Below are 12,491 nucleotides of genomic sequence, written 5' to 3' on the forward strand. Positions count from 1 at the left end.
ATGCTATTCCCTTACTTATAATTTGCACTCCATAAATGGATTTTCGCACTATCATTGACACCGTGATCAAAGTTCAGGTTACTGTCAATCTGAGTTCCTGTATCTCTTACCAATGAGTCGGTCTTATGGGAGTGCTATCAATGTTGTAATTTGCAGGGGTGGTCATCATTGTGAAGGCTCCCTGCTGAAATGTTGGCATTCAAATTGCTGAGTGTGGACAAGCCAAAAAAAAGCCAAATAAATACAGGAGAAGAGCAAATCTTGAAAATTGCTCTTCTCCCTTAAACTTCTTTTTGCAGGGGGTCAAGTCCCTCCTTGTAACCCTTTGTGGAGGGTAAGTCTAGCACACCACCTGAAATTGATATGTATATATAAATATATATATATATATATATATATATATATATATATATATATATATATATATATATATATATATATACAGATAGATAAACTCTGAGATCACCATACCGTGGAGAAAAGGGAATATTCCAAGAAATGACATCTTGGACTTAATACATGTAAGCCCATTATTTCGGCCATTTCAGCCATTCAGTTCAATGGTTACCTTAACAAAGGGTATAACTATGCATTTTTTGCATTGATATTTAGGTCATGGTTCTGGCACCAGTTATTTGTTAGGGTCAGACCCTCCCCAAAGGATGTCTGCATATTTTGGGTTATTCAACAATTGCACCCAGCTTGCAATTATTAGCAAATTTGGTCAGCCAAAGGCCAGTTACATTGTTGTGGACTTCAGAAATGTATATTACAGACAAAAGAGGTCCCAGGACCAAGCCCTGTGGGCCACCACTAGTAACAGGCTTCTTGTTGGAGGTGGATTCTTTTTGGAGGTGGATTGTCTATAATATCTGAGGGAGATACTGAGTCAAATTCATTTAACAGGTCAAGATAGGCAGTATGTACCATTTTGCCCTTATCCATGGCTCTAGTGACCTTGTTGAAGAAGTCCACCAAAGTTTGTAGGTATGACCTGCCGTTGACAAAACATAACTGGGAGGGTTCAGTGTTTGAAGATTTTCTATGTCTTTGTTTACCTGGTCCACAATAGTTATTTCCATGGCCTTACATATACAGTAAGTCTAGTCAAACTTATGAGTCTGTAGTTCCCTGAGTCTGTCGATGGTCCACCTTTGTGTAGAGGGGCGACCACTGCAGTTCTTCATCCCTAGGGATGAAGCCCGTCTGAAGGCTGTGATTAAAAAGAAAATTTAGTGGGACTCACAGGTCATGTTTCAAGCTATTTTGGAGGCATCCTAGGATATTATCAGGACCCACTGATGCAGTATTTTTTGCTCTGAAGAGTGCAGTGAAGACCTGTTCTTTAGCAATAGTTGGAGGACAAATGGTAGAGAGTACTTCCTAGGGGGAATGGGGGTGATGGGCCATGAAACTGAAGCTAAATTTATCAGCCAAAACAATTGCTATATCTCCTGGTTTGTTATCGGGAGTTCCATTTACTATTAGTTCAGCACACTATTAGGTGTCCATAACTGAAAAATGTTGTATGGTTATTCACAGGAGGCTATTTCTGCCTCATAGTTGGCTTTGATGGGCTTGATTAGTCCCCTGAGTTGATTGCTAAGACTGATGAGGGAGTTTTTTTATCTTTTAGGCAGAGCCCTTCCTATTTTTGGACAGTATTTTATTTCTTTTGTGGTACAGCCTATTTATACTGAGGGTTCGCCAAGGGGTCTTATTTTTGGAGTTTATCCAAAGCTTATTTCAGTTTGGTACTTCTATTTTTATGCAGTTATTTACATGCTTGTACAGAGTTTCTGTAAACCCTTCCTCATAGACCACTGTATTCTCTGAGTTTGGGGAGGCTTGTAATTTAGCTATAACATCACTTAATGGAAGGGAGTTAGCCTTGAGAAAGTAAATAAAGGCTCTTGGGTTTGCTGGGAATTCAGCCTTTATATTTGTTTCAAGGGTTACCACTTTTTGATCTGATCTGACCAGTGATGACATTAAACAAGGAGGAGGTGGAACGTTCCCTCATATTTGTGAGTACCAGATCCAGGATATTTGTACCCCTATTAAGTGTGCAGACTAATTGTTTCAAGGTGTTTACATTGAAAAATTCCAGGAATCTTTGAGTCTGAATGTTAGTGGCTGTGTATGTAATCCTAATATATGGTGAGATAGTTGAAATCATCTATGAATATGGTGTAGGGATGAAGTGTGAGTGACTCCAATACATTCAAGTATGTGGTATGGTTATTCTGGGTCATAGACAGGGACCTACAGCTAGCAAGTATATGGTATTGGACTTTACCTAAAGTTAGAGGGACATGGAGTAGTTCAAGCATGTCATACTGTTTGACCAATTTTGAGGTGTGCTTACATTTTATGTAAATTGATACACCTTCACCTTTTGCCCCATTCTTGTGCAGTAGTCAGTCTAAATGTGTGGAAGGCGTTATAGTCTTGTACTGCTTGGGTGCTTTCTGTGGCTTTAAACCATGTTTCAGTAATTGTGCAGAGGTCAACACTCCAGAATCCTAGCACTGAGCAGTAATACCATTAGTTTATCTTTCATAGAATTTACTATTGTTGGAAGGTTTATCAAATTTCCTCTATGGGGTGGATAATGTTTTGGGTTATATCCAAAAGCCTAGTGGGGATAGGTGCAGACCATCAATGGCACAGCAGCATGATCTGTCAATCATGTCCTCCCAAGCTGACAAATATTGATCCACCTTAGAATGACACCAACAACTAAGCCAATTATTAAAGTCAATCATCTTCAAGCGAGGAGAGTGTGTTGAGCAGCTGGAAAGAGTACTTTGAGGGGCTGATGAATGAAGAGAATGAGAGGGAGAGAAGGTTGGATGATGTGTGGATAGTGAATCATGAGGTGCAGTGGATTAGCAAGGAGGAAGTAGGGATAGCCATGAAGAGGATGAAGAATGGAAATGCTGTTGGTCCAGATGACATACCTGTGGAAGCATGGAGGTGTTTATGTGAAATGGCAGTGGAGTGTTTAACTAGATTGTTTAAAGAAATCTTGGAAAGTGAGAGGATGCCTGAGGAATGGAGAAAAAGTGTTTTGGTACCAATTTTTAAGAATACTGGTGATGTGCAGAGCTGTAGTAACTACAGAGGGATTAAATTGATCAGTCACAGCATGAAGTTATGGGAAAGAGTAGTGGAAGCTAGGTTAAGAAGGGAGGTGATGATTAGTGATCAGCAGTATGGTTTCATGCCAGGAAAGAGCACTACAGATGCGATGTTTGCTCTGAGAGTGTTGATGGAGAAGTACAGAGAAGGTCAGAAGAAGTTGCATTGTGTCTTTGTGGACTTAGAGAAAGCATATGACAGGGTGCCTAGAAAGGAGTTGTGGTATTGTATGAGGAAGTCAGGAGTGTCAGAGAAGTATGTAAGAGTGGTACAGGATATGTACGAGGGTTGTGTGACAGCAGTGAGGTCTGCGGTGGGAGTGAGAGATGCATTTAAGGTGGAGGTGGGATTACATCAAGGATCAGCTCTGAGCCCTTTTTTATTTGCAATGGTGATGGACAGGTTGACAGACGAGATCAGAAAGGAGTCCCCGTGGACTATGATGTTTGCAGATGACATTGTGATCTGTAGTGGGAGTAGGGAACAGGTGGAGGAGACCCTGGAGAGGCGGAGATATGCTCTAGAGAAAAGAGGAATGTAAGTCAGCAGGACTAAGACAGAATATATGTGTGTGAATGAGTGGGAGGATAGTGGAATGGTGAGGATGCAGGGAGTAGAGGTGGTGAACGTGGATGAGTTTAAATACTTGGGATCAAAAGTTCAGAGTAATGGTGAGTGTGGAAGAGAGGTGAAGAAGTGAGTACAGGCAGGATGGAGTGGGTGGAGAAAAGTGTCAGGAGTGATTTGTGACAGGCGAGTACCAGTAAGAGTAAAAGGGAAGGTCTACAAGAGGGTAGTGAGACCAGCTATGTTATAAGGGTTGGAGCCAGAGGCATTGACAAAAAGGCAGGAGTCAGAGCTGGACATGGCGGAGTTAAATATGTTAAGATTTTCACTGGGTGTGACAAGGGTGGACAGGATTAGGAATAAGTATATTAGAGGGTCAGCCCAGGTTGGAAGATTTGGAGACAAAGCCAGAGAGGCAAGATTATGTTGCTTTGGACATGTGCTGAGGAGGGATGCAGAGTATATTGGGAAAAGGATGCTAAGGATAAAGCTGCCAGGTAACAGGAAAAGAGGAAGGCCTAAGATAAGGTTTATGGATGTGGTGAGAGAGGACATGCATGTGGTTGGTGTGACAGAGAAAGATGCAGAGGACAGGAAGAAATGGAAACAGATGATCTGCTGTGGTGACCCCTAATGGGAGCAGCCGAAAGAAGAAGAAGAAGATCTTCTGTTTATATTGTGGTATCATCCTTGGAGAAGGTAGAATGTTACTCAGTGCTATGCTCATACTTTTACAGTGCTAGGCCCATACTTGCCTGGGATACATAATCTGAAAACTCTATCATATCCGTCTTCATATAGTCCAGGGAATTATGTCTCAAGTCATTAATACTCACATGAACTATGAGAGAGTCATACTGGTATTTGTGATTCAATGTCCTGAGTGCATGCAAAATCTGGCAGATCCTTGCTACTGATAGGCAACTAAATGTGACTGCCTCTTTATTCAGCCTGTTCAGGGGAGCATCAGAGTGTCTCACAATAAAGTCTCCATGATCAATATACTAGGTTATGTCGCAGTTTATCTTAAGTGCTTAAAGGCTGCGACATTGTGAGATGCGGTTATATGTGTACCTGGGAGTGTTGTCTTTGTATAGTGTTTGGGAGGTTGCTAAGGGTAGCATATGGAAGACTTTGAGTTATTTGCTTTTTTTAGACCAGTAGTGCACATTCATTTATTAATTTATTGCTTTTGTTGATTGGAGTAGTCTGGTTGAGTTGCGGTATCCCCTTTTCAGTGAAGCTCCACTTAAAATTAGGGGTAAAGCTTGAAGTTACAATATGGATGCACAGTAACAGAAAGTCAGCTATACTAGAGAAAAGCTACTGTCAGTAAACTATATAGGAATAACATATTAATAAATGATAAATTGGAATACACAGTGAGGTTTATAATGTAATTTACAATTTAAATTTATGGATTAGAGAAATATGAAAGAAGAGGTGTGGGAGTTAAGAGTGAAAAGCAGAGAGCTGGTGAATAAAATGTTTGTAGTATGCATATTTGTTAGATGATACAGAAGTCAAACAAATTGTTGTAAAGCTGAGGTGGGAAAAATTGTTATGCGGTGAGTGGAGAAATTACAAGTGGTAGTAAAGGCAAAGGGACAGAAGGCAGTAGGAGATTTACACTGTAAATTTGCCTTGAGGTATTTAGGGTTAATTTAGTTGTGTAAGGGCTGAGGTAGTCTACCCTGGGAAGGTGTAAGAACAGAGTCAAGTGTTTTTATTTTGTCAGTTTAGCAAGTTTCCAAATGAATGAGCGCTTTCGGCTATATACCTTCTTCAGATCCTGTTAGACTAAAAAATACTTCCTCTTAACTAATCAAGTCTAGCCAATCAGACATTACCTCCTAACTTTCTTTCTTTCAATCAAGGTTTCAAGGGAATCACCACATTAAATTCAGGACTTCTATCCACTTGTAAATTTGCTATCCAATGTGTTTCAATTACTTCAGTTTTATTGGATAGATCTCCACCTCTTACACTAGCTTGCACTTTTCCCAGGGCTAAAAGAGAAAATTTCTGCCCATGTTTTTTCTGGATATGCTGTGACAGAGCATTAGTTTGAACAATGAGTCTAATGTCACTAAGGTGATGTAGTATCCTTTCCTTAAAGGTTCTATTTGTTTTACCTGTGTAGAACCCTTGGCAGCTGTCACAAATAGCAGCATAAATGATATTATTTGTATTAAAACCCACATATGTCTTTAACTGATAAACTCGACCAGTTATAGGATGTATAAAGGAAATACTAATATTGATATGGGGACATGACTTGCACTTCTTACAAGGAACGGTACCTGTCCTGTGAGTAATTGGTCAACTGTAACACCATCCTTTGGTAATACTAATGTATTTGTAAATATATTAACCAAAAAATCCAAATTCGTTATTCATTCTGATTCTACACTATATTATAATACAACAAATTTCTTTTATTCAAACTCAGATGTCTAAAAAGGATTTCTTATTGTCTGATATTTCATGAGCTAACTTTCTCTTTAAATCATATCTAATCATTCTTAACTTTCTCCTAAAGCTAACAATATCCTCTTTATATCTTTCTTCATTTTTTTCTACTAGATGGATTTCTAAACTTTCTCCAACATAATCTCCTTTTTTATTAACCTTTTCTAGTTCATTATTCCACCAAGGAGTTATTAGAAGTGATTACACTTGCAGAGGGTAATGGGACATATTCTTCAATAATTAGGAAGTAGTAACATTTTTTTCCAGCCAGTATCAATATCAGTATGACATAAGTCATCATTCCATTTCCAATTATTTATTTCCACATTTACTACATAATAAGTCAGCCCTATAAGATACCCATCTACAACTTATTTTTTCCTGACTGAATTTGAATATAATAATAGACTAGAGTATATATTACATCCAACACTGTTATGATCTGATCCAGCTAATTTTATTTCAATAGTACATTCTGGAGTATACTTATGTAAGTTAGTCCAAACAATATCTAACAGATTATTACCCCTAGCTGTCATCTCTACCATCTCTTTATAGCCATGTTCAAAGTTGGATTTCACTACATCATTAATTACACCTGTGTAATTATTTTCCTCATATTCCACATACACCTTACCCGATAATCTCATTCATCACTTTAGTTAGCTTTCTATGAAGTATTCTTACAAAGATTTTGTAATCAGCATTATTTAACATCGGAGCTGTCCAAAATTTAATCTCTTCCTACTTTCTTTACTTATAAATAAACTTCATAAGTCCTTCACAAATTCTCTCATCCCTAAAACTACAACCCAAGCTTGTTCATCCATTTCTACATAAAATTCATATCCTATAACATCTGGTCCAAGAGCAGACATTCTCTTTATACTTTTCAAAGCCTCACTTAATTCACTTATTTGTTCATGTAACCCCTTTCTATTCACTTCTGTGGCTTCCTAACATTTTAAATTTCCCCTTGCTTCACATTTCCTTTACTCTACAAATCCCGCACATACTTTTCTACTATACCCATAACATCTTCCATTTTATATACAATTTCCTTCTACAGGGGGACCATCAAGATCATCCTCTCAAATAACATCATAGTTTGGTATGGTACTGCAAAGCATCTGACCGCAAGGCTCTCCTGAGGGTAATGAGTATAGCAGAAAAAGCCATTGGTTCCTTGTTTCCATTCATGGATGATCTGCATGAGACTCAGTGTGGGAAGGGTTAGGAAGATAATCAGTGATCCCACTCACCCTGTCCATGGCATGTACTTCTGCCTTTCCTCAGGCAGGTGGCACCACAGCTTGTACTGCAAAACATCTAAACTGAACAGGAGCTTCTTCAGTCTACCCATAAGGTTGCTGAACTTGAATGCCAAGCATGACAACATATAATTAGATCAATAACTTGCTATGAAGTATCAGCTATAGTAATCACTCTGGCAAATTGCTTCAAAAACTGCTACAGTTAACCTGATTTCTTATGCTATTACTTCCAGAATGTGCAATAGTTAGGAGTGTGTCACCACTCCATACATGTGCAATATGAACATCAGAATATATCATACTACAACTGATGAAGTGCAATATTCTAAGCAATCACAACGTGAAGTCATAGTCTTGCAATACCTACTAGTATAATACTGCCTAATGTCCTGTAAAAGTGTGGTAATTTATTGTGTTGTTAATATTTTAATTATTACTGTATGTGCATTAGTCTTAATGTCATTCAAACTATGTGTTCATTGTTATGTCTTGCACGGAGACCAAAGCAAAGCAATTTCATTCATCTTGCACTGCTGTGTATATCTGATCAACAATAACGTTTTTTTTAACTTTGTCTTGACTTTGACTTGAATTTCAGCCCCTTAATTTTTAATAGAATCAGTCTTCCCCTCATCATGCTTACATTTTTCCTTGTAATATATATTTGTGCTTATAAATCATAGCCCAAATCTTTCTCTCATTCTCCTGACTAATTCATTTACGATAACCCTTCTATATTCGCCTACTAATACACTTTCATTATGCTCATCCATTATTTTTTTATATGTTTCTGTTTTACTTCACCAAATCTTTTCTTCCCCATCTATCAACTATTTCTTATATATTTTTTTAAAAACAACTCACCATTCTGTCATGGTCTTATAGAAACGAAACATAGCCATATGCTCATCCCAAAGTCCTTCCATTTTCTCCTTGAACCATCTCTCCTTATCCACTTCACCAAATAACCTTCTATTAAATTTCTCCTCTTTTAAATAACCTTTAGCATTTCAAAATTCAGATATCATAACACACACCGATCTGAAAAATAAATGTGAAGGGTCTCTGCCTTATTTTCATACATGCCCTCTGCAACATTTTTTTCTCAAATTACAATTAACATTTCCTCACACAATATATATAAATAAATAAATACATAAATAAATAAATAAATAAATATATATATATATATATATATATATATATATATATAAATATATGTGTGTGTGTGGGGGGGGTTCTAAATTTTCACAAGTTCAAATTTTTTATGGTCGAGACCATAAGATCGAACTTGTGAAAGTTGGAAATGTAAATAAAAAAAAATAAAAACAGTTTTTTTTTTTTTACATTTTTTCAGGGGGGGGCAAGCCCTGCTATACCACTCACACATCCTGCTAATTAAATATACTAACTACGACATCACACTGCAGCGAGAAAAACAGTAAATATACCATTCCTCACTGTATGGTGATCTCCATTTAAATGGTTCGAAATTTCACAAGTTCGATCTTATGGTCTTGACCATAAGAAATTCAAAGAAATTCAAACTTGTGAAAGTTCAAAATTTAAAAGTAGACCCATAATTATTTATATAAATATATATATATATATATATATATATATATATATATATATATATATATATGGGTCCCCTTCACATTTCAGAATGTCAAAGACCACATGATCAAGACCATATGATTGACATTCAGAATGTCAACCATGTGGAACCCGCATCTCCGTATTCATACCTTTATTTTTTAACACCACAGCTATTCCAGAATAGGTATCCTACTCAATCCAAATAACCTCACCCCTGTACAGTTTCATCTTGTTTCCTTTCCTACTTAACAATCTACCATGTACTAAGCAGAACATATCACCTTTACTCTTATGCACTAGTGTAACAGCATTCAGTCTATGCTTTTCACTGATAATAATACTATTTATATAAAAGGATAAAATCCTAACGTTACCCCTTGCCTTTTTTTCTGCTACAACTTTCTCTTTCTTTTCTTCAACCTCTTTCTTAGAGTGCCCTTTTCAAAATCCTTCTGCTTTCCATCTCCTTTTTCCGTTCTTCCAAAGCATCAAATCTATTTTCTTTAATCACATAGATGTCATATTTATGTTCACCTCTTCCTCATCCAAAACTGCCCCCTTAATCACTTTCAAAAAACTGTACATTTCCACCTTGAAACTCTTTATTTTCCCCACGTCAATTAATTTACAGTCAAACCAGAAATGATCCTTACCACCATATTTCCTGCAAAACATTCGCAATTCTTAATTGAATGTCCAAGCTCCCCACATTGAAAACAAAGTCTTGTAGGACTTTCATCAATTAAGTTATCCCTTTCCCACAGTGAAAACTGGTATTACCCAGACCCCAGTGCTGTTTTTCCCATTAATAATAACATAACTAGGTAATGAACAATTTGACCATTCTTACTTCAGACATACTAATATGTCTCATGTCCCTTTCCACAGTTTCTTCACATACAAAACACTTCTGAATAACATGCTCACCTTTATAATTTGCATTTTTATCAATATCAGCAGTTCCAAGTTGCAATTTTAACTTTCTTCTAAACATTTGTCATGTTCCTGTTTAACATAACCATTCCAGATTACACAAAAATATTTTTTTATAAATGATATTACAAAGTTTTCAGCTTTTTCATAATTCTCAAAAGTCACTTCAGCACAAGGTTCAATCACAGCACACTAATAACACTGTTCCAAACATAGCATCTGCCCAGACATTCTCCATTCAGTGTTTCTATTCTAATAACAGGCTTCTGCTCTTGTAAAACATTTTCACCCCTTTGCACATTCCTTTTGATCAATATTTATGCAGAAGTACTCACAGTTCATTGTTTCTTGTCTGCCAACCCACTTTCTTAACTTACACTTACAATTGTTTCAGCCCCTTGAACCATCTCTTGATCGGGCAAAGCTTTTTCGTCTTCAAATAAACCACCAAATGCTCATGCATCATCCAGTTCCACCTCTTCCATCTTTTCTTTTAAAACTTCATTTCCCAAACTGCCTTGCTGCAATTCATTAATACTGATGTGTGATACTTCTCTACCCACAGAATTTGTATCCATTTCAGTGACATGTTCAGCTTCTACACTCAGATTGCCATCCTGTATCATGTCAATTAACATAGCAATTTCATTAAGCACTCCAGCACTACTTAAAGCACAGTCCTATTCTCCTTCCTCTAACAAACTCCCTTCCGGTCCCTGGCCCCATGGCTATGTGGCCAAAAAGGGTAGGAGACATTCTCTGATGCTCTGGCCAAACTTCTTCTAGTGGTATAAATGTCACCTTGGGTCTCTACTGATAAAAGGCTACTAGACTAGTGAGACCAACTCAGTCAACAAAGGAAAAGTAAAAAATAAATCTTTGTTCTTTTCCTTTATATACCAAATGCATATAAACCTCTTTCTTCTATTTAAGTTTTCTGCATTTTGATTGACCAGGAATATCAGTATGGATATTTTCAAGGGTATCTTTTAGCAGTGTCAGTGGCGCATCAGGGACCACACTTGACTTTGGTGCTGGTTCTATTCCCATACTGTTTAGATCAATTGCTGACTCTGTAGTATAACATAAGGGGGTATTGTACTCCTGAGTATGTCAGTCTTTGAATGAGATATTAAACTGAAATCCCATCTGTCTGATTGGGTGGATGCAAAAGATCCCATGGGACCTATTGAAAAGAGATGGGTAAAATCTCTGATGCACTGGCCAAATTTCCCCAAGTAGTTTGAACACCACACGGGGTCTCCCCTGAAAAGATGCTACTAGCCTAGTGGAACTATATTAGTCAAGGACAGATAAGTAAATAAATAAATGATATTGTGTCTCTTAGTATACAGTTCCCTCTCATTTTTATTTCTTTTTATTTTAAGCACTTTCTCTTTTACACTGAATGATCACCACCTTGTCTAGCAGAGTGCTTCTTTTTCCCCTCTAGGTTGTTTCCCTCTGCTAAGAGTATCTCAGAACAAAACTTATTTTCAGTTTCAGCTTTTCCTACTCATACCATGTGCCCTCCCTTATGCACTTTTTTCTATTTTTATGACACTGCATACATTCAAATGTTGTTTAAGATTTATGAGTTCATTTCTACTCTGGAAAGATTATTAAATTGATAACACATACTTATGGCTGATCCAAGCTCATAAAACAGCCACTCCAACTTTGATTGTTAGATAATTAACCATAATCAGAGTGTGTGTGTGTGTGTGTGTGTGTGTGTGTGTGTGTGTGTGTGTGTGTGTGTGTGTGTGTGTGTGTGTGTGTGTGTGTGTGTGTGTGTGTGTGTGTGTATAATTCTTGAAATCTGCCTCAACTATTGCACATCTAATATCCTGAGGAGTTTTCCAGAATAACAAATGGTAAACATTATTATTATTATTATTATTATTATTATTATTTGCTAAATATGATTGTGCTGATCTAGAGGGTTATAAAGTTTGCTGATGACTGCAAGTTAAGCACTAATATCTGCTCATCCACTCATACTAAACATCTCCAGCAAGGCCTGGAATTTGCACATTCTTGGTTTATTGAAAACAGTCTCAAGCTAAATGCAGAAAGTGCAGCATATTATGATTTGGCAAAACAAAGATGATCCCCTCATACTTTTTTAGTATTGCTCATCTTCTAAAAGACACATTCATAAGAGAACTGGTAAGTATTTCCACAAGTATCTCTCATTTAATAATGATATTTCCACTATAATTAGGATATCCTTCTACTCTGTCTAGTTAATTCCACATGGAATATCTTATATTAGCTAAGTTATATATAAATGTGGCATACCTGCATACACAATGCATGCCTCCACATAGTCTGCTTCATTTCAACCTTTTTTTTTTATTGTCCTCTTCCAGTACCACAGTATCCTCATAAATAAGCTATCCCACTAATAAGTAATATGCGCCTGCCTTTCTTCTTTTTCACTATTCTTTTAGCAGTCCTATAGCTTTTTGGCTCTTTGACTGGTAACCCTGCCCTTCT

General features: G+C 37.1%; 1 protein-coding gene across 1 annotated transcript in view; it reads right to left on the reverse strand.

Annotated features, from left to right (window-relative positions):
• Window positions 1-10,396, reverse strand: part of LOC122810678 (vomeronasal type-2 receptor 26-like) — a 184,218-nt gene extending 173,822 nt beyond the window's left edge. The window contains exon 1 of the mRNA XM_044082248.1: window positions 10,373-10,396. Within this exon, the coding sequence (XP_043938183.1) occupies window positions 10,373-10,396 (24 nt within the window). The remainder of the gene's footprint in view (window positions 1-10,372) is intronic.
• Between the last annotated feature and the right edge of the window lie 2,095 nt (window positions 10,397-12,491).

Source organism: Protopterus annectens, chromosome 9.part0 (assembly GCF_019279795.1).
Source record: "Protopterus annectens isolate FY-2018-M chromosome 9.part0, PAN1.0, whole genome shotgun sequence".
Taxonomy (NCBI): Eukaryota; Metazoa; Chordata; order Ceratodontiformes; family Protopteridae; genus Protopterus; species Protopterus annectens.